The sequence below is a fragment of the Lotus japonicus genome, chromosome 6, assembly GCF_012489685.1.
Source record: "Lotus japonicus ecotype B-129 chromosome 6, LjGifu_v1.2".
In the NCBI taxonomy this organism is placed as follows: domain Eukaryota; kingdom Viridiplantae; phylum Streptophyta; class Magnoliopsida; order Fabales; family Fabaceae; genus Lotus; species Lotus japonicus.
This window is the reverse complement of record NC_080046.1, coordinates 50,716,188-50,742,213: the sequence shown is the minus strand read 5'-3', so window position 1 is coordinate 50,742,213 and position 26,026 is coordinate 50,716,188. Positions and strand designations below refer to the sequence as shown.

Below are 26,026 nucleotides of genomic sequence, written 5' to 3'. Positions count from 1 at the left end.
AGCCGACGCACCACCGCCACCGGCCACCAGCCCACCACAATCCTTCTCTGCTCACTACCTTCTCTCTCTCTCTCTCACGAGTCACGACTCTGGTTCTTCCTCACTTCTACTTCTCAACTCTCAAGCACAACACACACCAGTGACACCATGCGGCCACGCCATCAGTCCACCACCACAGCACCACCGGCGTCCGGCGCACGCCACCATTCTCTCTCTCTCTCTCTCTCTCTCTCTCTCTCTCTGTTGAAGCTTGAAGGTTGGTTGGATTTGAAAACCCCCAAATTGAAAACCCTAACTTCTATTATTTTGATTTGCTTTCCCTTTTGCTGAGTTTGAAAGTAGTGTATGTTGTCAATTGTTGAATTTGCTGAAATCAATTTGTCAATTGTTGGTTGGAATGTTGAATTTGTCAAAAGGAGCACTACCAGTACCAGGTCCAGGAGCTTTCGAATGTTGTTGGCTGGAATTTTGATTTGCTTTCCCTAAGATACTGATGTTGAGGAAGCAACTGATGATGAAGAAGTGGAATCAGAAGAGGAATCAAATGAAGATGAGGAAGCAACTGAAGATGAGGAAGAGGAATCAACTAAAGATGACTATATCTAAATGTCCAAAGCAGAAGAATTTGTATGCAATATTCTCAACCCTTGTTACCTTTTGTTCTTATTCATTTGCATCATAAAAATTGAAAAAGCTAAATGCAGAATACACTTAGGTGCCTTTACAATTCCTGACTTATATCATTTAATGTGATGTTCGATGTTTTGGCTTGAAGTTGTGGAGATACAGTGGAAAGATGAGATTAATTGAAAGGGTTGAGACTAATCAAGTTGTGATATGAATTGATCTTGTGTGTAATGGATTTAATCACTTTGTCACATTGGTCTAGTATTTGATAAGGCTTTTTTGTCATAGTTCCATGATATCCCTAAAGATACTTTGTAGTTGTATGCTTACGCCAAGGCTAGTGCAACTGATGAAAAAAATTTGTTTCAACAGAACTTGCTAATGTCTCTGTTCATATGCTTCGTTTCTTTATCTAGATTGTATCTTTTACTGAATGGGGAAAAAGTTGTAGTTTCCTCTGTGGAGGTTATATTTAGCTGCATAGTCTATGGCCAGAAGATATAATCAGAACCACGATCCTTTATGGTTTTCATGTTTTTATATATGGACCTGATATTAGAAAAATTATGAATAGAAGTGAACATATGCCTTGTTTTTTTTTTCTCTTTCTTTTGTATAAATCTCACTATTTGTATCGGTGTGTTCATTTGAAAAATTTGAACCCCTGACCCGGGGTCCTGGATCCGCCACTGCACTACGCGAGCCCACTTAGTTAAAAATCATATCTAACAACTGAATAAAAATACAACATATGAAAGAACAAAGTTTAAATAGAAACTTCAATAACAAAAAGTTGTACTTTCAAACTTAAAAACACAACATAAAGAAAACTATATATGCGGTTATCTCGATGATAAGCTCCAATTACACCATGCAAGATCACACATATGTTAGTAATGAGTCTTGGTCACAAGATTCATGTAATTGTCACCACTCACGCCCCCAGTCAACGATGGGGCTGCCAAGGTATTTGAATGCTCCCAACGGATAACTAACACTAGTTTCCAGCACAGGTGATGGTGACGGTGACAGTGACAGTGAAGGCGACAACGTTGGAATGTTGTGAGTTAGTTGATAGTCTTTTGCGTTCTTCTTCTTCTTCTTCTTCTTGTTCTTCTTCTTTTTCTTTTTCTTCTTGTCGTCACTTTGAACTTCCTCGGTTCTCCTCCAATTATCTAGTGGAAGTAGCTCGTTTTCATCTACGGGTAACTTCGCAAGCACGTCATCGTTTTCATCTTCTGGTAACTTCGCAAACACATCATCGTTTTCATCTTCCAGTAACTCATCTACCATGTTCTTAAGCATCTTATCTAATTCATACCAAGAAAAATCATCTGATGAAGCAACACCATTTGAGGTTTTGACATTGGAGATTGGCGCCATTAGGATTTGGGAGAAGTTAAAACGTTGAGTTAATGAAAAGGAGAAATTTGTGAGTGAAGGAAGGGCAATGCCTAGCTATATTTATAATCAATTGGGTTAATCTTATTTAAGTGGAGTTTGTTTAGATTTAAAATTAAGTACTAATTAGACACTCAATAGTGACACTAACTACTCGATATAGTTCCAAATTAGTTTTGTTATCATGATATGATATGCAAAATCTAAGAAGTCAGATATAAAAAATATATACATCACAAAAATAGATTGTTAATTAGATTAATAATAATAGATATTGTTTTGCAGACTTTTTACAGGTGGGGGAAAGTGATAATTACGTGGATTGTTTTCGTTTTTTTTAACAAAGAGGAAGAAGGATTGTTTTCGTTTAATGTACATGTATTTTTCATTAGGGAAAGTTTGGTTGAATTGTTATTAATTGTCAACGTTTCATCACTTGTATTAGATAATCTTCAAGAATATAGTTACGAATATTGAGTAATTTTACACTTTATATTAATTTTTTTCCCAGTTGCAATAAAGATTTGGACATTTTTTGGCTACAAGAGGAGGATTTGGACTTTTTGTTGTTAGATAACTGAATAATCTTGATTTAATCTTTATATATGATTTTTTTTTTGAAACTAATCTTTATATATGAAAAAGAAATATAATAATTTGAAATCTTTTCATGATAAGATACCAGAGGATTTCATCTGAACTTAAGTATCTATTAACTCATGATAAAGATACAGCTGTAGATAATTTTACTTTTTTAGTTATGATGTGGGATTAGAATTATGATAGTAATTAAACATATATGACTTATGACTTATCCTTTCAAATCACAATAATCCGCTAACCACCATGGTCCAAGAGTAATCTATATAAAATAACACAAGTTTTTAAATTATCAATTATATTAATTTCTTTCAAAAAAGTTTAAATTTACCAAGTTTTTAAGTAAGTCCTTACTCCTTACATTATAACACAAAGTTACACAAGGACCCAAATTTACTTTTGGAAGCTCAAACTGAAAAACAAACACTACCTATTCTAACTTTAGATTAGCATAAATTTTGAGAACTTTCCATAATTATCTTTTGCAAGTACGCAAATTAAGTATTTAATGCTAAAGAAAATAAACTAAAAATAAAACTACTATAGAACTCCTGGGAATGAGCACATGTACTCATCAAGCTATGTACTCCTAGCAACGAAGAGAAAAAGCACGTCCATTATTTAATATCTATGTCATCCTGCTATTTACATAAACTGAGCCTGAATCACTTCAAAATCATTCTCTTCTTATTGGGAAGGAACCACTTTCCCACTGCTGCTTGAAGACTCAAGCAGAGTCAGGTACTCAGTTATGGCTTGCCCTTCTATGTCAACTTCAATGTCATAATCATCCAATGCATCAGATTTTGCTATATCTGCAGAGAGCTCATCTTCCATCTCCACATCTCGTTCTTCTGCGACGGATGGATCTTCAACCTCATTCATTTGGTCTAGAACATCAGAAATAACATCATCTGGTAGAGGAGCAGATGAACTTGCACTGCCATTGGGAGCAACACTAGAGTTAACTTGAGGCTGGATATTTTCAGAAGTGCTACCCGCCTCAGGTAGTGCCGTCAGTCTTTGCAGAACTTGTTCTAAATTGCCACCCGCCTCAAAAGCAGCAACAACTGCAAAAAAGAAGCAAGTATCAGAACAAGGCAGAACATATGTGTCTATAACTAGATTTCACATTAACACATTGTTGTGTCCTAAACCTAAATAACTTCTTTACCTCTAGATCTTTCAAAACCCATTTGCACAACATTTTCAATTGCAGAATCTGTTTCTTGTTTTTGTCTCTTCCTTTTCCTTGACTCGATATTATCCTGCAAAGCTGAATTTGTTTCTGGATTTGTCAAATCATCTAATGCCTGCTGAGTATCATTTTCATTTCTTCTCAGGGCTTCAGCAGCTAGTTCCTTTTCAAACCTGCCAGAATAGCATTAACAAGTTTTACTAGAGTATAAGAGTTCTGCGAAGCAGCTTTATAATACTAGTCTACTATGATTAGCTAGCAGAGACTGGCAAGAAATATAAGAACTTGACCATGTTAGAAATGCAAGTATGCAATGATAGATGCTGCAACATGAATAAATTATATGTAATGGCATGTAAAAGCTGAAAAAGTTCTTAGTGTTCCCTGTCAACAATGTTATTTTAAATCATAAAGTAGCCTCTTAACACATTACCAAATACCAACAGTACCATACCAAAATAACACTCACCCAATAGAGACCAATTCCTTCAATCTATCTATATCCACAGCTTTCTTTGAGGGTGTCATTCCATAACTCTTTTGTTCCCTGGAAGAAAGCTATTTAGAAACCAATAGAGATGCAAAAATTAAAAAAATCAATATACAGGTACACCAACCTAATTTCATTTCTTCTCCGAATATCTTCCTCCCGTTTTTGCATTTTCTTTGCCTTCTCTGCAACAAGGAAATCAATGGCACTCCCAACATCTTGATTGTTCATTCGCAATGCTCTCTTTGCACCACGTTCTTTGAAGCCCATGCTCATAACAAGTGATAAGGCTTCATCTGGCACTTGCAGCTGTCAAAAAACATAGAGCAGTGTTTTTAACGAGAGTAGAAAGTAATGTAAGTGACACCAAGCTATTCAGCTAGACGTTATGTATTTATTCCATCTTCTTTGAAAGAGAAAAACAGGGGCAGGGTAGTATAGAGAAGCAAACAAAACTGTATATATCAATCAATTTCAGAGCATCTGAAGCTAGAAGGATGCTCAAAATCTAAAAAGATACCTTGAAATTTCAAAATTCATAACTCTGATTTCTTAATGCTACAAAAGATGGAGCTTCAGAAGATGTTATCTTAATATCATTCAACTTGCATATTAAAGATTATGATATATGTGGCAGCTACCAACGAACAACACGATTAAATAAAGAGACCAGGAAATAGAATATGTGTAAAATGTGACTTTTTTCACTTAATTTATCAACACGTTATATCAGCATAGTCTACCTGGGCAAACTTTGCTCTTGCAGAAGCTAATACATTTCTTGACTTCTCCAATTGGCCAGTATGATATGCCACCACCCCTTCAAGCAGCTCCATCCTCAAATGCCTACGCGTGAAATCCTAAAAATTAATCTACTCGCAGATTGGAGAAAATATGTACTGAACTAATCTACTTTGAATTGAGTATTTGCATCCTAGTTATTTGAGAATTCCTAAAGCAAAAAGCTAATCAATAAACAGAAAAACTCACAATGCAAGTTCTGGATAGCAACCTCCTTGTAAGATTCTGAGGCGGAGAGAATCCTTCCCATGAGCACGTTCAATTCCTGCCCTGGCCATTTCAAGACGCTTTCCTGCATCTGAGAGACATCGGATGTCTCGTATCATAAAGTAGCACCACACCATGTCTATTTGCAGTATTGGAACATTGTCAATCAGCTGAATGGACAAAAAGACACAAAGTAAATTAAACAGATATGAAAACATATATAGGAGTGAATTAGGATCCTTTAAAGTAAGGATTGCACTTTAGAGAAAAGAAATAGCGTTATTATAACCACAAAAACTAAATTTGTGATAAATACATTCACATCTGTAACAAATTATGATATCCTTAAAAACACTCCCTTGATTTTTTTATTGAGGGTTATAACTTCACACTTTCCGGTCTAAAGTGTACCCTTCATTTTGGATGAGCCAAATCCTATAGGATATTATATTGAAAGAAACCAAGACGAACGAACCATGTTGCTAAGTAAACACATTATTAGACCTTTGCCACAAGTTTTGTCCCTGCAAATTTTTTGGATTTCTTGTTTTTTGGGAGGGGGGACAGGGGTGGAGAACATAATTTTTCATTACTTGTACTGCTTGCTATCCTACACTTTTCTCCGTCTTTTTAAACAACACTATTTTTCCTATGTGATTCTACAACTTTAAGCAAATGCTTGGGGCAAAGTTAGAAGGAAAAAGGCTATTTCTAATGACAATTAGATTCGGGGGAAACAAAGGAATAATCAGTTTTATTGAAATAAGTATACAATTGCACTACACCATGGCTTACTCAAATATATAATTGCCAAGTAAATTCTGTCATATATGCTGCCTAAACGTGAATTGTATAGATTGGATCACTCACCTCAATGACTTTTGGATCACAAAGAGAGAATGACTCCTGCAAAATGAAATAGGTCTTGAGTTCTAAAAGTAATTGTATGAAATAGTACAATACTTACCAAAAAATTAGGAAAAAGAGAAGTCTAAATTTGGTGAAATTTTGGAAGACCATGAGTGCAGATTCAAGAAGTCAGCCACAGTAACATAAAAACAATAAATTTAGGAAAAATCCTAATCTAAATGTCTAAAGAAAGAGGTAAAGACATCAAAGAAAGTAGAGAAATAATGTCGGAAAACTCCTTGGCAAATACTGTTACGAAGGCCTTTTACATAGATTGGACAATGCTCACAAGTCACAAGTTAAAGTGCCTATTCATCATATTACATTGAGCCCAGTGGTGATCATATTATTCTGCTTCAGGCCTATACCAACTTGCAAAACATATATGCAAATATATATATATATATATATATATATATATATATATATATATATATCTTATCAAAATTAGGGAATATTTGTAGGAACTAACCTCTCCCATGATAAGCACTTCAAGTGCATCTTTGTAATTTCCCTGTCTGATAAGACGCTTCCCCTTTGCATGAAGCATCAATCCCATCATTACTGCCCTGCCAAATGACAGATTGAACCTCACTTAAATAGTAAAAACAGGATATTGGATCTTAAAACCCACAAACTCAAACAAACTTTCACCTTATAGATGTATAGAATTGCCACATGGGTATATTATACATACCTCTGATCAGTCTCAGATCCCAAACGTACTTTCTTCCCACTTTGATCTTCAACTTCTATGTTGAAGTCCTCAAGAGGTAGTGAACCATCTGCATGCCTTTCAGCCATTGAAGACACAGCAGTCCTGTTTGCACCAAATACAACTAAGCTTAATAGAAAGTAGTGATGCACACATAGGCCCCTTTTGGATTAACTTCTCGCTTATGGAAGCTTTTCAATTGATATCGGTATTTGTTTCCTAACTAAAGAAAAAAAGCCTTAATAAGTTGTAAGTGTTTATGAACAAGTTAGATGAGCAATCTTCTGAAAAAGTGGAGGTGTAGTATTTAATTTCAACTTATAAGAGAAACTACTATTTAAACAATACATAATTATTACAAGATTAATTCTACTTTTCTTTTCCTATTTAAACTTTTCTTTTCCTATAAGTGCTTATGGCGAAGTTTATCTAAACTGCCTCCAGTGTTAATCGTGGATCGCGGAAAATAGCAGAAAGCCAAAAATCCGCTATTTCAAACCCTCATAGCGATAAATAGCGACTAATACCAGTGAGCCCTCATAGTGCTATGCTATAGCGCTGCAATAACCGTTATTTGACAACACCCACTGCCTCAAAGTACCAGTGTACCAGTGTAACTCGCAAGAAAATAATGATTGGGAAAATACTTATAAAGTAGAATGAAAAATAAATACTCAAATTAGTCACCAAAAGAAGGAACTTATCATTATGCTTAAGGTTCATATGCATTTTTTCAGTTAAATTAGTCATCATGTGACAAATAGCAGAGAATAACTATACTCACAAGATACACATTCAGGAACTTGTAAGATTTTGATGATTAAATGCAAATTCAAGGGTTTCAGATGTAGTTTTCAAAATTTTAAGGAACAAATCAAATAACATTATTATTGATCCCGACAAAAAGCAACACCTTTTTTAAGTAATCAAAGCATCCAAATTCAAATAACTCCACTATTCCGGGCTCTTATTGAGCGTAGCGAAATCAAGGTTTATTATAAACCCAGCGAAGTTTCTATGGTCTTCTACCTTTGCGTAGTCTCGGTCCACAGTGGAAGGCTCCATACCGACGCCTCACTACTACTTAATTAATGGCTAAGCGATTTCATAACCTGAGCTTTCCTTAACCAGCTGACCTTACTTCGTAACCTTAACCTACTTTCTTTCCAACTATATCATCAGCCTTCGCCACTTCAAGGGTTTGAGATGTAGTTTTCATAATTTTAAGCAGCAAATTAAGTAACATTATCATTGACCCATAGACCAAAACAATACTTGTTGAAGTGATCAAATTTTCACCCCTGTATGTGAACTGTGAAGTTAGCAGGACTAACATGATCAACATTTAAATGATTCATCATTCAAACACATAAAAAGACTAACTTTATGACAAAAGTTAACGTTAGGACTAATTTGGCGTTCTCTGATGATCATGTTTCATAATCAACAAACAATGAAATACTCCAATAACAAAAGGGTCAGTCCAAAACTAAGAAAAGTTTCAAAATTTGAAGAGAACTGCATCAACAACATAACGCACCTGATACGGGCAAGCCTCCGAGAGCGTTCTTCTTCAGCGATGAATGTTTGATCGGCGAGGCGAGAAGCGAGGATCTTAGAGTTGTTCTTGAGACCCAATTGGGCGAGGTTTTGGGTTCCATCGGCGGCGTCCTTGAGAATCTTCCCGGCGCAGATGAGATTGATGGAGTTAGCGGCACAGTTTGATCGCTTTGCAACCTCTTCACGCAGCGTTTCGATTGTCCAAGCCTCCAACTCTACGTCTTCGAGAATCCCTGACCATGTTCCTGCAATCTTCAATTTCGCCATGGTTGATGATGATCGCGCAGAGTTTCAGAGAGAAGTGTGATGATCGAAACAGGAAAGAATGAGAGTGAAAACGATTGTAATGCAGGTTTGGAATTAAGAAAGAGGTTTACTAAAAAGGTTTTATAGGAGAAGAATAAGATGATATATTAAAATAAAAGATATAACTTGGAAAAGGAGGCATCTAATATGCACAAAAATTATTTAACTTAGATTTTCCCATATTTTTTTTTTTGTTTGTGACGGTTGTCTTTCTTCGGAGCAATCTTGTACGAGAACATATAACCTAGAATTTTGAATGCATCCTCTTAGGCCGGTTGCGTGTGGATAGAGAAGGTTCCTATAACCGTAGACATTTTGACTTCTATGCCCCCAATTTAATTATATTGCATGAATATTATAAATAAAAAAAACCTAGGTTCTAGGTTTTTTTAAATCACAAGTATCATATTCGAGCTACGTATGATAAGGATTCGAACAAATGAGGTACTGCCAACGATTTTCTAGTCGCCGGCCTACACGCAGCTGGAGATTTCAGGAGGTACTGCCAACGATTTTCTTTCAATTTTGTTTAGATTTCCTATCTTCCACTCATCAATTATTGACCTGATTTGAAATTTGCGGTTTCATCAAAGCTTATATATAGTGGTGTGTGTGTTAGTCTGTTCATATCACATCCTTTGCACCATTGTTGCGTTAGGTATTGTGTGAGTCAGTTGTAACTTCCTGTTCTGTGACATTCGATGGCACGTGGAGGATTCGTGTTCGTGTGCTGAGGATGTGGGAGATGTGCCTAATTTCTGAGCCAGGCAAGCCATTTGCAGTGCAGTTGTTGCTTATTGATGCGTCTACTGTATTCTAAGTTGTCCCTATATATCAGTAGTTCATCTTCTACCAACAAAAATTCAGTTTTTTATTAAATGTGTTTTGATTTAAATTGAACCAACAATATTAGTAGTTGAATATGAATTTTCGTGGGTTGGGTCTATTTGTTTTAATAGATTAGATAGTCTTTTGTATAAGTTTGTCAGATCCTGCTCTATTTCTTTCTAAGTAGTTGTCAGTATTGTGGTGATCTGAATATGATTGTTGTGACTGAAGCTCATTGTCTAATTTTTCTGTTAATGTCAACCCTTACTCCCATAGTCATATTTTATCCCGTTTTCAAATACTTTTTCAATATGATATAATCATATCACACTCACTTAATGCCCTCCCAAAATATCCCTTAATTTTCTCATAGAGTACTTATTTGTAACTGATTTTTTCCTCAGAAACCTACTCCCATAATTTTAAGCCACGATTCCTGCAATCTTTAAAATATTGACTGCATCTGTAACAAACACTCAGCTAATTTCAGATGTTAGTCTATATGAATGATTTTCTCTTTGTTCAGTTGTCCACAAACCTTTATTAGTTAGCATCAAATTGATACTGACCATTGGCCTGTAGATGAAGGAAGAATTTTATCTAAATCAGTGCCCACCAATATTCACTAGAACCACCTGAATGATATTTTTCTAAACCAATGTCCACCAATAGTGTAGATGTTATCATTTTCTAAACCAATGCCTTCACCTATTAATAATAATGAATATTAAATATAAGATAGTAGTAGTTAAATATGAAAATGATCATCAATAACCACAGTATTGATCTTCTACAACAACGATGATATTTTTTTTCTTTTCCTCGTTTACTGAACTTCCACACCTTTTTCCATAAAAAATCAACTCCCATAATTTTAGGCTAAAACTTTTTCCAACTATTAAAATTCTGGATGCACTGAATCACATCCCCTAATTCACGCACCATTTCTATCCTATTGACTATGTCTCCTTTTGTTCATTCGTGTGGTCTCATATATGAAGGGCACTAATGGATTGAATTGTTTTTTGTGATGTTTTTTATTTAGCTTATAGCTTACAACATATAATTTTCCTTAATCAACAGGGTCAGAGGATTGAGGCAATCATTGATTAGGAAGCTTTTTGGTGAGGTTGTTGAGGGAAATGTCTACAAGATCACCTACTTTTCTGTTGTGCCTAATTCTGGAGCTTATAAGGCATCATTCATCACACCATGAATTCAAGATCCTGTTCAATGGATTTACAATGATCCCTCTGTATGGATTTACATTCATGAATTCAGCTGAAATGGTTTACACCATGGGCGAATGCGAATACCTCATTAGTGAGTACTGTGTTTGTTTACTCTAATTATCACCATGGTATTAGTATTACTATTCATCCACTCCACTAACTTATGATAACTTTACTAATCCCCAAGATACTTTTTTCTCCAGACATGATAGGTTTGGAAACAGCAGTATCAATACACTAAAAGTTCCAATGTCACAAGGATGATCGAGTTGGAGTTGACTCATGATGATAGGTAAATCACTTTAATCCAAGATGGACAGGTCAAAATTTTCTATTTATTTGATGTACTTATTTGAACACCTCATTTGGATAACATTGAAATCTGTTTAATATTTAGGGGCAAGATTCAATGTGCTCTCTTTGGAAGTTATGTGGACATTGTGAATGAACATGTGCAAACTGATGGCCATGCTATGCCTATTGTTATCCTGTAGCATGCAAAGATAAACCTTCAAAGGTTTGTATATTGTGCACAAGAACCATTGTATTGTCCAAATTATTTGTTTCAGCTGACATAACTGAAATCTTATATTATCTTACATGCAGGAAACGTTGTCATCCAGAATGTGATGCATGCTACTAAAAGAGATCTTGATCACCAACAAGGCCAAATACATGCTAAAAGAGAGCAAATGAATATGTTTGCAGCAACTCAAAAGGGAGAAGTTTTATGCAAGTTCGTCGTGTCTGTGTGTGTGCTTTCTAACTTGGAATACTAATTTTCTGGAATGATTTGCATAATATAATTTATTTGTGTTCATTTTCTCAGCCTTTCATTGATCTTTTATTTATGATTGGTAACGTACAACCTCAACTTTTATATTTTTCAGGGGCAGAAAATTGAAACATAAGTTGCTATGGCAAAGTACATATGGAGGACCCTTTTGCTATTGTTGAGTACTGTTACGATTACAGATGAACCTTAGTGGGAATGGCTGCTGATGCACTTTGCCATTGTTGAGTAGTGTTTATTTTCTTATAATGGGACACTGATAAGCTTCTGATGCACCCAATATGTACATACTTTCCTTGAAGCTCTCTTGATTGCAATGATATCGTTCATCATGCAAGCACCTTAATTTCAACTGATGTAATTTGGCCCTGGAGCTTTGATCATTGTGCTTATATTTATATTGTCTTCATTTTGTCACTTTTAATATTTAAATAGTTTCATTGTGTGTTGTTTGGTTCCATTCCTTTATTTTCACATGCTTCAATGAGGCTACAAAGTAGAAAGAAACATAAGCAAATTAACTAAGGTCGCAGAAAGAACTAGAACAAATTAGTCAAGTTTGGGATCACCAACACGACCACGTACATTCTAAAAGAGTGTAAATGAATATGTTTGCAGTAGCTCAAAAGTGAGATTTTTACTATTGTATGACTGCTTTTGCTTTCTCCTTTTAGTTGAGTAATGTAGCTTTACTATTTAGTGTGTGTTTGGTTGCGGATCCAAAACGTGGATCTGAGTCCCAAAACTGGATCAAAGCCTTAAACGTGGATCTCCATGTCTCAAAACATGTTTGGGAAGGCTCAATTGGGTGAATGGTCACTTTCGTCCCCATTGTTTCACGCGTCGGGCATTTTAGTCCCTATTCTATGAAAATGTCGTTCGTAGTCCCTAATGTTGAAAATCGTCAATCATGTTGGTCCCTGCCTCTGCTACCGTTAGTGAACGTTAACGGGAAGGGTGATTTGGCACGTTAAGTGCTCCAGTAGACTTGCCACGTGGATTTAAATGTTGGGAAACTTTTGGAAAACATAGAAGCTTCAATTTAGTCCCCGGCCAAAATCTCTAAATCTGAAAAGTTTAAATCTCCATCATCTTCTTCCTCCTTTCTCCCACCACCAAGACCATACAACCTAAATCAAAATCCAACTTTTAACAACCCGGATTTTTGAGTCTGATAAAGACGATGCAGTGGCAGAGGAGGGCGAAGAAAGCACCGTCTTGGCACTAGGACCTTAGCGGGTTCATGGGTTGCTACAATTTGGGGCTGGTCGAAATCACGTCAGTTGCCACGTTTTCCTAAGAGGTGCGATGGCTTCATGGATCTGGACGAATATATGTGTAGAAAGGGGATGGAGTGGGTGGGTTTCAGAAATTGGATTTTGTTACTAGGTTTTTGAGACCACAAATTTTGTGGGTTTTGTTACAAGAAAAATGAAGGAGCTTGGGTTATTCACAACCAAGAGGGAAAAGAGGAAGATGAAGATGGGTTTGGTGGTGAGTGGCGATGAGTGGTAGTGGGAGGAAGGATGAGATATTGTTATTTCCTCTCACATTTGATTCTTCCCATTCTCAATTTTCTATCTTCGATTCTCACCTTGTCTGTATCTTTGGTTTATATTTTGAGTTTTTTTTTTAATATTTTCGTGGAAAATTCAATCATTTTGTCTCTTCCATCAATTTCATTGTCCCTGATCATCATTTTAACATCTGGGTTAGGGTCTTCTGGCTTTGATCCAACAAGCATAAAAAATTAGCATTTAACATTTTCTTTTCTATTTATGGTACAGTGATTTTGATTTGCAAAATTTTGATGATTTGCACAATGTAATTTGAGACCTTGAATGATTATTGGAAACAAGGTTGAAAGTGTAGAGGAAGTACAAGAGAGTAACGTAGAGGATTAGCCATAGCATTAGCTTGGGTGGGAGTGAGGAGGAAGAAGATGATGGAGAGATTGAAACTTTTCAGATTTGGGAATTTTGGCCGAGGACTAAACTGAAGCTTCTATGTTTTCCAAAATATTTCCCCAACAATTAATCCACGTGGCAAGTCCACTGTGGCACTTAACATGTCAAATCACCATTTCTGTTAACGTTCACTAACGGTAGCAGAGACAGGGACCAACATGATTGACGATTTGCAACATTAGGGACTACGGGCGACATTTTCATAGAATAGAGACTAAAATGCCCGACGCGTAAAACAATAGGGACGAAAGTGATAATTCACCCGGCTCAATTAGATCCACGTTTTGAGAGTAAAATCGGATCCTGGTGATGCTAGGAAAGGTAGCTTCTCCATCAACCAAACGTGGATCCAAGAAACCAAATCGAAACAAACCCAATTTTACCCCCTTTCCCTTCTTCATTTGCATGTATATTAGAATTTTAAAATAATAGCACCAAATTAACGGAAGATAAGTTCAAAATTAAAACGCAAGTTCAACTAGTTTGTGCAACAATAACTATACACAACTTTATTAGGAGAGCTGAAATGGATATTGATTTCAATCGGTGTGAAGATGAGAACATAACTGTTGACACAAATGATTATGGTGACACAAATTGAAACGGAAGATACCTAAGTTCAAAATTAAAACGCAAGTTCAACTAGTTTGTGCAATAATGACTATACACTGTAAGATCAAGTTTTGATCTAGTAGTACAACTCTATGTTTTGATGATTACAAGTTAACCTTTTGATATGAACAATTGTGGTACTCTAACGTGTTTCTCTGAGTGTGCTATTTACAGGTTCTGACCTCAACTCAATCTCACACAAATCAGAAGCACTGTGTATAAAGAGCAACCCAAGCAACGCTTTCGCATTCACCATGTTCAGTATGAACAGTGGAAAAGCTTCAGAAGTTCTGAAGCTACACAAACTCTGATGTGGACTCAGTCACTAGAAGCTCTGAAGATCCAGAAGTTCTGATAACCTAGAAACACTGAAGGTTCAGATATTCTGATGGTGTAGAAGACTCTGTAGATCTAGAAGCTGATTAGTGAAATTCTGTTGTCCAGAAGCAAGATACTCTGAAGACCATGTTCTTCCCTCTGAGCTCAGAATCAGAAGAAACAATGGTCAGAGGATATGAGCTTTCCCTCTGACTCTGATCAACCGGCTTCACAAGTTCCAATATGAAGCATTCCCCTGATCAGAAGTCTCCTAGGTTTAAAGGTCAAGTCGCTATCCAAGTACAAAAGCAACTGTACCTTCCTGACGACCTACCTAACAGTCTCAGACACAGCAGAAGCTGGATTTTCCAGAACTGCCCTCCAACGGTAGCATTTCCCATGCAACGCTCAACCCTAATCCTTGGAGTATATAAAGAGGCTGAAGACTGAAAGAAACGGCTAGAAGCATTCACATACGCGCAAGACAAACTTAAATTCTTCTAAGCTTTCTTTCATCTGAAAATTCATTGAGTTTACTATTAGCTTTTTAGAAGCAAATCTCTTGTAAACAATTCTTTGATAAACAGTTTGTTTAGTTCCTTTAGGAGATCAAGGCTGATCGGATCCTAGAGAAGACTAAGAGAGTGAATCTTAGTGTGAGCTAAGTCAGTGTAATTGTTAGTCACTTGTAGGTTTCAAGTGCAGTTGTAACTCTTACCTGATTAGTGGATTGCCTTCATTCTAAGAAGGAAGAAATCACCTTAACGGGTGGACTGGAGTAGCTTGAGTGATTTATCAAGTGAACCAGGATAAAATCCTTGTGTGCTTTTCTATTTCTTATCTTTAGCACTTAAGTTCTCGAAAGATTTGTCAAAATCTTTAAGGTGGAAGTTTTATACTGAAAACGTTATTCAAACCCCCCCTTTATACCGTTTTTCATACCTTCATACACAACTTTATTAGGAGAGCTGAAATGGATATTGTTTTCAATCAATGTGAAGATGAGAACATAATTGTTGACACAAATGATTATGGTAACACAAATTGTAAATAAATTTATATGAATATAAAGTTTAGAAAATGATGCAATATATAATGAATAAATAGTCATATACCCATTTTTGTCATTACACAATCAAAATCAAATCTAATCAAAGTTATCCAAACGAAATTCTGATACAAAAATCAATTTTGGGTATGTGTATCCAAACATAAATCATGTCACTTGAACTCACGTTTTCAGATCCAATTTTGACCAGATCCAATTCTAATAAGATCCAATTCTGCTAACGCTAATCCAAACACACACTTATTTTATCACGAAGAAAATTACCAAGTCAACATTCAATCCCTAAGTTTGGTTTATGTTTATTTTTCTGAAAAGCTACTAACATTGGTGCCAAGGATTAAATTGATTGGGGTTTAAAATTGTTTGTTATCATCGGTCCCTAATTTCAACATCATATATCTCATCCAATATGTTTACCTTCCTTGTAGCCCCAATGTATCACTCTTGCCCTCCACTTCCGCCATTTCAGTCAGATTCGGTGGTGCTTAGTAGTTCGCGCCTTGCTTCTTCTCCTCCAGCTGCGTAATGTCTCCTCTTTTTTACGTTTCTTTCGCACCATGCATTTCATTTTTAACTTAAGTTAGTATTAAAGATGATCTCTATTTTGTTTTAACTATTTATTTTGTCTTGACATATGATGATATTATTTTTTGCCATCTAATTTCATCTCTTGCATACTTTAATATTATTTTTTATCATAATCATAATTACTATGTTACCATAGATCATATAAAATTCTTAAGTGTTCACAAAACCATATAAAATTATAAGTGGTCATTATACTTTGAATTCCATTTATCAAGTTTTCTTTTGAAACATTTTGTCACTTGCAACATTTAGAGAACCTTCAACGTTTAATGACATTTTTTTGGGGGTCCTTTTTTAATCACATTTTGTGCGGTCAATAAAAAGCTCTATCTCACCCAAAATTATTCATTAGTTGTTGAGCAATCCAGTTAATTTTTTGGTTACAACATAAACTAAAATTATTTCCTGGTTGCTTTTCCAAGAAGAGTGAGAGGGGTGAATAGTTGTATTGTAGGCGTATACTGCTTTGTTGCGTCTCTCTCAAATATATAATTTCCTTTTTCCAAAGACCTTATTAATTTTCTTTATTTTTCTACCAAAAAAGTGCTTTGCCTTCAAATTATATATGGGGAACCGGGAAGATGAGTAGATGGGACTGTTAAGACTAGTATCTGTCCCCGTGCGTCGCACGGATGAATAATATGGAAAAAGAAAAAAATAAAGTTAAGAGTAATGAATAATATTTTTTACATGGTCTTTTTTTTTAACTGAGTCGAATTACATTCATGTATGTTTGTGTTATGTTTGATATTTGATTTGGTTTTAGAGAGGGCATTATCAAACGCATAATCATGTGCGGATTATAATCATAGATATAATCTTTTATTCATTGATCACCATGAGTAAAAAACAAAATTAATAAAATATAAGATAAATTTCATCCAAAGTAGTAATATTACTATCCATCAAAAAATAGTAATACTACTAAGGAATTGTTTGGTTTGAGGAGAATGGAGGGGAGGGGAGGAATTTTTAAATTTTAATTTTGTTTGGTTCAAACTTTAGGAGGAGAGAGGAGGGAAATGGAGGGGAGCAAAATCCCTCCAACCTCAATTTTTTATTCCCCAAAAGTAGGGAAATTAGGAGGGGAAATAAATTTCAGAAAAAAATAACCTTACACAAATCTCAAAATTCCAATTTTGTATCTTAGGTTTCTTTTATTTATTCACATCTTTCATGGCCGCCTATATCAAAGATTGTGAGATGAATGCTAAGCCTATCAAAGTAAAATTAAAGGATACAGTTGGGACGCAAGACCATCAATGTTCTACATCTCCTCATTCAATCTGCAAATCCCATCACAATACGTATTAGGAAGTAACCAATTTCAATTTCATCTATTTTTTTCTAATTTTTATATACCGATTCCCCTTAGTTTCTGCATCAAGCACTGCAAGCAAATCACAAAAAGGAAAAAAATCATGACGATTGTGCGGAAATATATATAAATAGAGGAATTGATGTGCAGTTATTTGTTTTTTATTTTATTTGTTGCAAAATTTATTTTGATCACTTTGTAGCAATGAATTTGTGAACTTAATTTTGGTTTGTGATGTTGAAGTGAAGACTTAAAATTATTGAGAATAATTGTTGATGAAGAAAGATGTTATATTGTGTTGTTAAATTCAAGTAATTTTAATTATAAAATCTATGGATAAAACTTAGGTCAAGTTCCTTACCTCCATTCCATCAAGTTTATGTGTAATTTTTCAAATTTTGACAATAAATTCTTAATAAATGACATTTATTTTTAGAAATAGTTGCACATGTGTCATCACATGATTTGTAAACTTGATGAAATGGATTTAAGGAACTTGATCTAAGTTTCTCCCAAAATCTATTCCCTCCCCTCATGAACCAAATAAAAATAAGTTATTTTCCCTCCCCTCCCCTCCAAACATAATAAGTACTTCCTCCGTTCCAAAACTATTGTAGTTTAAGGTTTATACACAAAGTTTAAGAGTTCATTAATTGATGTTATAATTTGACTGAAACACCCTTATTTAATATGAGTTATATGAAAGAGAGAGAATGAAAATCATTGGTCAACTAATTGGTGAGAATTGTGATTGGTGGGAATAAGAAGTGATACTTGAGGGATACAATATTAAATGAGGGCATGAATGGAAGAAAATGATATAAAATGCTTTGAATATGTAAAACAACAATGGTTTTGGAACAAAATAAAAAAAATTAAAACTACAATAGTTTTGGAACGGAGGGAGTATTAAAATCTCTCCCTTCCCCTCCCCTCCTTTGAACCAAACAGTATGTAAGTCAACATATCATAATTTTAAAAATAAATGTAATTATATTAAAGTATAGTTATTCTTCTAATCACTCAAATTTTTAACATAATTTGGGGGCTAGCCCCTCCATTTAAAAAAAAATTAACATAATTTTAAATAGAATATTCAGTCCCATGTGTTAAATTTTTAACATAGAATTTATATTAAAAATATATATAAACGCTCATTTGTATTTCATCCTATATATCATTTTAAGTATCTACCAAAAAATATATCATTTTAAGTTATATTATTTCATCCTGTTGCAAGCAATGGAAAAATCTCATTTTGCACCGGTGCCAATTTGTTGCTTATGTTGCGCTAAGCTAATCAAGCGAAACACAAACTAACATTAAAAAAAGAAGAAAAATGTAATAGTACCCCAAATTGCTTATATTATACACTCTTAGTTTTTTTTTGGTACATACACTCTTAGTTAATTATATATCTTCTCTATAACTTTTGGTAATCATTAGTTTTCACTGTGTAATGAGTTCTCATTATTCATATTGTATTTTTCAGAATGCTTGCATCATGTAATTTATTGATTTTTTTTCATCCATATCATTTACTTTCCATTTATAAGTTCTTATTTCCAATCTTCAGTTTTATCATTGGACTCAGTCATTTATTAACTAGAACTGGATCATTTGATGTCTTGAGGTAGGTGGTGTGATGACTGTGATCAATCAATTAGTGATGGGGGGTGATCCCTTTGTTTTTTTTACTGTCTTGGAGTAATTTCAGTGAGTCATGCAATATCAAACTATCAGAAATTGCTCAAGCAACCTCATCATTGCTTACAAAACTGCTATTAAATTATCTTTTACCAAACCAAAAATCATTCATAAAATTAAAAAGATTGAAACACAATAAAACAGAATTTGAAAGATAGTTTGATATTAGAGCCTATAGAAGCATAGAGTGCAAAAACTCTAAAACCCAAAACTCTACAATCCATAACTTGATAATCCACACATCTTCTCCTTCTTAATGAACTTCAACAACTTAAATATAATAGTGTTATTAGAAGCCAGACATTTCTTTTGCTTCTTTAGCTCCGTTGCATATGCTTTGGGCTTGAATCATGATTAAACAATGATATCGTGATTGTGGTCCTATTCTATAGGAACAACTTCAGTCTTAATATTTGAATATCATCGTCTGCAAAGATATTTCTGTAAGTAGCACATGTATGATGTTTTTGCCCATAAGAAACTTGACATTACATATAAATCCAAGTATCCGACATTGAAAGTCTTCAAATAAATCTTCAAACATAGAAAATAAACCAGATAAATCTTCAAATAAATGCAAATGAGTGACATTGAAAGTCTAAATTCGGTCTTGAATTAAATGGGCAAATGCTACCAAGTTAGAAAGTTTCTCCACATTATATCCTGATCATACATATAATCAAATCCCTTACTTCGCTCCATGTTTAAGTTCTCCATGAGTAAATGTGCAAGTGATTTGTATCCATTTCCCGAGTTGGTATATTGCCAACTCTGTTGGAGACATCCTTAATTTCCTCAGACATATTGAGTTGTTGCATATCCAGTAGGGGTTTATTCCTCATCATCATAATAACTTTCAGAGTTTCAACAACCATACTACATGCAATCACAAAATCATGAATGAAGTTCACAATTGATCAAAAGGAGCACAAAATTGACAAAAGATAAAAACTCGCACATGAGAGAAGCAGAATTGTGAAAACAACATGGCTCTTTGCAGGTGAGGTCGACTGTGGAGAAAATCTTGGCCGCTGGTTCCATATACAAAATAATCATTCACGTCATTGGCTGTGGTGAAAATCTTGGCCGGTGGAATTAAACGAACTGCGTAGTAGTTTAAATTTCAAATTGAAATTTATGAATTATTTTTTTCTTTTTGTACGATTCAAAATTAAAATCTGGTTGTAAAAATGAAATTTCAAAATTCAAAAAATATTATTAATTTAGGATTTTTTACTATTTATTTGTTATTTTATTTTTAATTCAAAAATATTTATATTGAATATATTTTAAACAAAATATTATATAATTTAGATTACTTTATTTCCCTTCATCTTTGAAATTATTATTTATATTTCATTTTTGATTTTTTTACACTTGATCAAATTAGTTTTTCTTAAACATGAATTAGTTTAAATAATAGTGATATGTTTCCCCCAAATAATGTTTTTTTTTGAAAGATAATAATGACTTGAATGTTGGGAACGAACAAATGAACTTATCTCTACATTCACAACATGGATTTTGGTTTATTGGGAAAAAAAAAGAGATAATTTAAATTCAAAACATCTGAAGCTAAATTTAAGCGACTCTTTTAGCTGGTATCAATTTAAATTCAAAAAATCTGAATAAGAATAACATCATGTATCGGTTTAGCTGGTTGTTACGTATTTTTCTTTCTTTTTCTTTTTCTGTGAGTTGGAGATGGATGAATATAAGACCAAGTACATTGTTAACTTCAAATACTTGTACTTGACTAAATCTACACTAATCCACAAATTCAGAAGTTAGTTAAAAAATTTAAATTAAAAACCGTATTGTTTAAGTTTTTGAATTGTAGTGTTCTGAAATTTTGGAAAAAAGATTATGTTCAAGGTATACTTAATCAAAGTTTCATATTGATTATTTGTTGAATTTTATTTGATTGACACATGTCCATTAATTCAGAAGCTCTATATGATTGACACGTCAGATTCTGATGAGTCTTAAACTATATAATACTAGTGTAGTGGCCCGTGCCATGCACGGGAGATTTTTCACAAAAAAATTAAAATTATTTTTGAACTAATTATGATATATTTATAATGCTTACTTAGCTTCTACCTGGGACATAGCTAATCAATATATATTTAACCATTTATTTTCAAACATCATATAAATATTACAGTTGCGAACAAAATATATTTCAGATCAGAACTTAGGTTATAACAAAATATCTTGAATACAGCATATGACAACCATCTCATATCTAAGAGTGCTTACATCTAAACATAAGTTTTATCATGTCAATTATATTCCAAAAATTAAATAGCTATCTCTTTCATCAGCCACCATTCAAATCACATTTGCAAAAAAATCAACAATTATATCACATCTTTTTGAAGAATGTTGCCAGCATATAAACATATCCCAATTCCAAGCCGTGAGCAACCATGTCCTAAACACAAAAATAACAGTATAATCAACACTCTAAATGATCAATAATATACATTATAACTTTGTAGTTTAAAAATATAGACTACTAACCAACTTGATGAATTTAATGCTTATTACATTCCTTCAAAATGATGAGAGGTCCTTGTGTGTAACAGGCTTTGTATTAGCTAGGAAATTGTGGCCTTCGTTAGCTTCCTTTTCCATGGTGCTTTTTGCATCTGATAGGAACTCCTATACCGGGTCTCTGACCATTCTATTCTATATTTGAATTTTAAAAAAAAATAAAATAAAATAATGCATTATAATATAAAGAACAAATTAAAATTTCCAAGAATATAATATAATCAAGTTCATGAATATAATTTTTTTATGAAGTTCAAGAATATTTAGAAATATAGAAATTGGTGTTTACCTGATTAATCAATTATAGAGTATCAAAAACCTCATTGTACACAACATTTTTGGTCGATTTAGACATCTTTCCTTCTTCATCTAAGCTTAAAATCTTCAAACCCTTCTTTGTTTTTACTCTAGACACAGCCACATATAGTTGGCCATGTGTAAAAACTGGTTTAGGAAGAAAGAGACCAACATTCGATAAAGATTGCCCTTGGCTTTTATTTATGGTCATCGCAAAACATACAGATAACACGTATAGTAAGAACGTATTTAAATTATGATATTACTTTTTTTTTATACCAAAAGCACAGTGGTCTAGAAAGGGATTGAGCTGGTAGCTAAATTTGAGTCGGTATTGAAACACCACCAATTTATCTTTCCGCTGAATTAGAACATATAGCTAGCAAACTGTTATCCAAACATGCTCTACAACAACTGATTCAACATTCATTTTTAAGGTCTAAAGTGCAATATGGAACAACATAATGAATTCAATAACACACATATCACATCTATTGTGATTTTAAGTTTAAGTGATCTACTTCTGTTTTCTTTTAGCTATATGTAGTTTAGTGTTATGCATTATTCTTTTGCTGATATTGTACTTACTGCGAATATCAATTGGTGAGTCCGTTTTTCATGAAAGTAGGTCACAAAATTAAAGACTTTTACTGTAATCACATTTTCAAACCAATAAAATAAACTAACTTAATTAGTAGACAACTAAAAGAAAACACAGCACATAGAATAAAATAAAAAGATGTGTCAAAATAGCTTTTTTTTTTCTTCCTCCTTGACTATTCACCCACCATTTCTTGGTAGTCCATTGATGATAAGCTTAGTTACTAAAATTATGAAAGACACGTTTATTTTTCTAGAAATGATAACCATTAATTGAAAAAACCATTCCAAGGGAACAACCCCTCCCTTGTGAGGCAGAAAACACTTCAACAAAACAACAATGCAAATAGAAAGTAATACTAATTTTAGATAGAAAGACAACAGACATGACAAAAGAGAAAAACACCAACTTCTAATGTGGCATGAATACAAAAGCCTTTCTCAAACATGACAGCCCCAAGTTGCAAAATGAATCCTTATACTAAGGATTGTACTACTTACTTCCAACTATGCATATGGATTAACTTTCCCAATGTGAATCACAGTTGGATCCCTCTTGTCTATCCCCATATAAACCATATCCCCCACAGTCAGTCCACTTTCTTGAATAAACTCAATCCATCCTCCTTTGAAATGGCCTTCGTTAAACCTTGTAGTGTGCCAATACAGGGTGCAAAAGTACCTCCTACCAAATTCATCCCTCAACACACAACGATTTGGCTTCATAGGCAGCATAGCAAACCTGATCAAAGCTGCAGGAAGAACCTAAAAATAACATGGAAAGATCTCAATTAACTTATCCATAAAGGTAGTATAGAATGAAAAAAAAATCAATTAGAATGGTGCTTGATAAAATGTACCTTCTTATTGCTGACCACATGAGATTTTTTCAGTGTAAAATAAAACTCTTTATAAAATTCCTCATTAAGCTCGTCAGCATCACTGTCATATTGAACTGGTATATAATTTGCATCAACCCAGCCAATCTCACGAAAGATAGGTGGCGAAAAGTAGTTAACCTCCCTATATTCCCTATCCATGATCTTAACATGAAACTCAGATTGACCCAAATAGTAGACATCCAACCATCCACCATGAAGCAAATTGTATTGAATCCTCAGGTCAGAAATACCCGCAGTGAACATGTAAACATCAGCATTCTTCTGCATCCAAACATTAAACATAGATCCACCAGCATCAATCAACGTAATAGTCTCAGTAACCATGTCGCCATATTCACTGACAAACATAGGAGGCAACTGAGTGTATTCCTGCATTGCATCCAGAGAAAAAACAACATCACGTATGCTATAAAAATTGTGGAAAATATTTTAAAAGCACAAAGCATAGGACTTAGTACCAGTTGAGGATCAATGTACAGGAAAAAACCCCTGTAGCGAATAGCAGCATTGTCATTGTTATCCATGGTACAAAACAAACCCTGAAAGCAATGAATTCTCATTATTTTTATGAGAGATATAATATTATGCATAAAAATAAATAACATAAAAAGTTGAAAAAATTATTGAATTTATAGATCAACTTACAGAATTAATCAAAAAGGGATAAAAACACTCATACAGTCATAACAGTGTTCACTATCTAGTTATCTCAGAGTAGTAAAAATAATAAAATAATTAGTATAGTAATATCTTATGTATTGACAAAGAAAGCAGACGAATACATACTTCACTATTTGTAACCAAAACATTCATTCATGCTGAAAACAGATTTAAAAAACCAAAGAAAGACTATTTGAAGAAGACACTAATAGTTCAAGAAGTAGTCAAATAAGTAAGAAAAAACAAAACTATGGATTTTAGACTATGAGTATTGCAGTACGTGAGATTGAAGGCAAACACTTAGTATCTTTCAGCTTGCTTGTTGATGTGTTGAAAAGAAAAAACACATTCAGTCTTATATATATGTGCAAGGGCAATTGGATAGCCTTTTCACTAAATGAATATTGTTGGAAAAAATAACTTTTTCACTAAGATGGTTTTCAGATGAAGAGTTACACGTTAAAACCTACTCTAGTTTAGGATTAATAATAACACTGAAACATAATTATGCGTAAAAAAAAAAGAGTCCAAAGATTATGTGGTTAAGATAAAAAGCATATGCACAATATAGGCTGAAAACTAAACCTACCTTTCTAGTTGTGTATCGAAATACACAACCATCATGAGTTTTGTAATCCAAAAACTACTCTCATGAGAGAAACTTTGTGAAAAACTTCTGGAAAACTGGATATCATCATGATTTTCGTAATCCAAAAACTACTCTCATGAGAGAAAATTTGTGAAAAACTTCTGGAAAACTGGATATCATCATTTCATATGGTAGCTTGGAGAAAAAACCCTAAAAGGCTACTCAAATACAGCAGTAGCCATCAAATAAATAGGGCCTTGATCCACTCAGTAGCCAGTAGAGACGGCTCAATGAAATCACTCATTGATTTTCTCTGTGCACGCATGCTCCATTTTGTTTTTGCCAAGAACATGGTTTTAAACACACGTTTAGCCTGTAATCATGGTTGGTAGATGAGACAAATTAGGACCCAGTTATTTTATTTTTTCAAAAACAAAAACCTGATATAGAAATTAATGGAAAAGATTTGTTATGATAAACCTCTCAACACGTATACTTTTTACTGTTACAAATGAATCCATACTGAAATTGGGAAATTACTTTTGAAACTATTGGGAGATAATCCATGCTGTTATCATAACAACATGGAAATTTAATTTGACTTCAAAGAATAAAAACGTGTATCATATCTCCAAAGGATGCAAATGGCTAATGCTTTATTTTTTTAATGTGGCTAATGCTTTTTTTTTAACGTTTAATGTGGACAATGCTTAATCATACTATAAGCTACGTTCAAAAAAGCAAATCATACTATAAGCTAATCTGAGGACAAAAAAATTAATAAATTAAACTCAAACATATTAGAATCTCATAATTCTAAAAAATCACGGATTACGTTTTTTTTAACCGGTCACCGACTAAGTTATAGTAGTAATAAACTTAATTACAAAAAAAATTAAAATTACGTTCAAAAAATAATAAACTCAAAACAATTTGCTGAAGAAATACAGTATACTTTTTTAAAAAAAAATATAGTATACTTTACATCAGATGTTTTATAGTTTGAAATTAAGTAAATTAGCTCTTTTTCTTTTTCACAAAAAAGAGATATTTATTAATAATAGGAACCCACATGAGAACAACCCTATCATGAAATAGAGGAAAAATAAGGATGGTTGATTTTGTTTGATTGTTTGACAGTCGTTGTAATCCTAGCCTAGGGACAAATATGAG

At 33.7% G+C, this 26,026-nt stretch overlaps 1 protein-coding gene and 2 long non-coding RNA genes across 4 annotated transcripts; 1 reads left to right on the top strand and 2 right to left on the bottom strand.

The window, feature by feature from the left end:
- Positions 1-3,041: 3,041 nt before the first annotated feature.
- LOC130723981 (uncharacterized) lies at positions 3,042-8,878 on the bottom strand. The gene is made up of 10 exons (XM_057575135.1): positions 8,489-8,878; positions 6,931-7,053; positions 6,706-6,802; positions 6,195-6,230; positions 5,307-5,494; positions 5,060-5,162; positions 4,444-4,625; positions 4,296-4,373; positions 3,803-3,999; positions 3,042-3,698 (listed from the first exon to the last, which is right to left on the bottom strand). Exons 1-10 carry the CDS (start codon positions 8,773-8,775, stop codon positions 3,316-3,318), a joined length of 1,674 nt encoding a protein of 557 aa, XP_057431118.1. The 5' UTR covers positions 8,776-8,878; the 3' UTR covers positions 3,042-3,315.
- A 1,967-nt stretch (positions 8,879-10,845) lies between these two features.
- Positions 10,846-12,114, top strand: LOC130724680 (uncharacterized). Its single transcript, XR_009014591.1, has 5 exons — positions 10,846-10,965; positions 11,078-11,166; positions 11,272-11,391; positions 11,481-11,625; positions 11,765-12,114. It is a non-coding gene; the product is annotated as an uncharacterized LOC130724680 (long non-coding RNA).
- A 9,376-nt stretch (positions 12,115-21,490) lies between these two features.
- On the bottom strand, positions 21,491-22,309 carry LOC130726373 (uncharacterized). Of its 2 annotated transcripts, none has more exons than XR_009014801.1 (3): positions 22,095-22,309; positions 21,773-21,940; positions 21,491-21,683 (listed from the first exon to the last, which is right to left on the bottom strand). It is a non-coding gene; the product is annotated as an uncharacterized LOC130726373 (long non-coding RNA). The 2 variants fall into 2 exon arrangements; XR_009014802.1 differs by having other exon boundaries at positions 21,773-21,935.
- Positions 22,310-26,026: the final 3,717 nt, after the last annotated feature.

Excerpts from the sequence above, each read along its gene's own strand:
- LOC130723981 (XM_057575135.1), bottom strand. The coding sequence starts at position 8,775 with ATGGCGAAATTGAAGATTGCAGGAACATGGTCAGGGATTCTCGAAGAC. Across the intron at positions 4,626-5,059 it reads CAAGAGCAAAGTTTGCCCAG|CTGCAAGTGCCAGATGAAGC; the intron begins GTAGACTATGCT and ends GTTTTTTGACAG. Across the intron at positions 3,699-3,802 it reads GGGTTTTGAAAGATCTAGAG|TTGTTGCTGCTTTTGAGGCG; the intron begins GTAAAGAAGTTA and ends TCTTTTTTGCAG.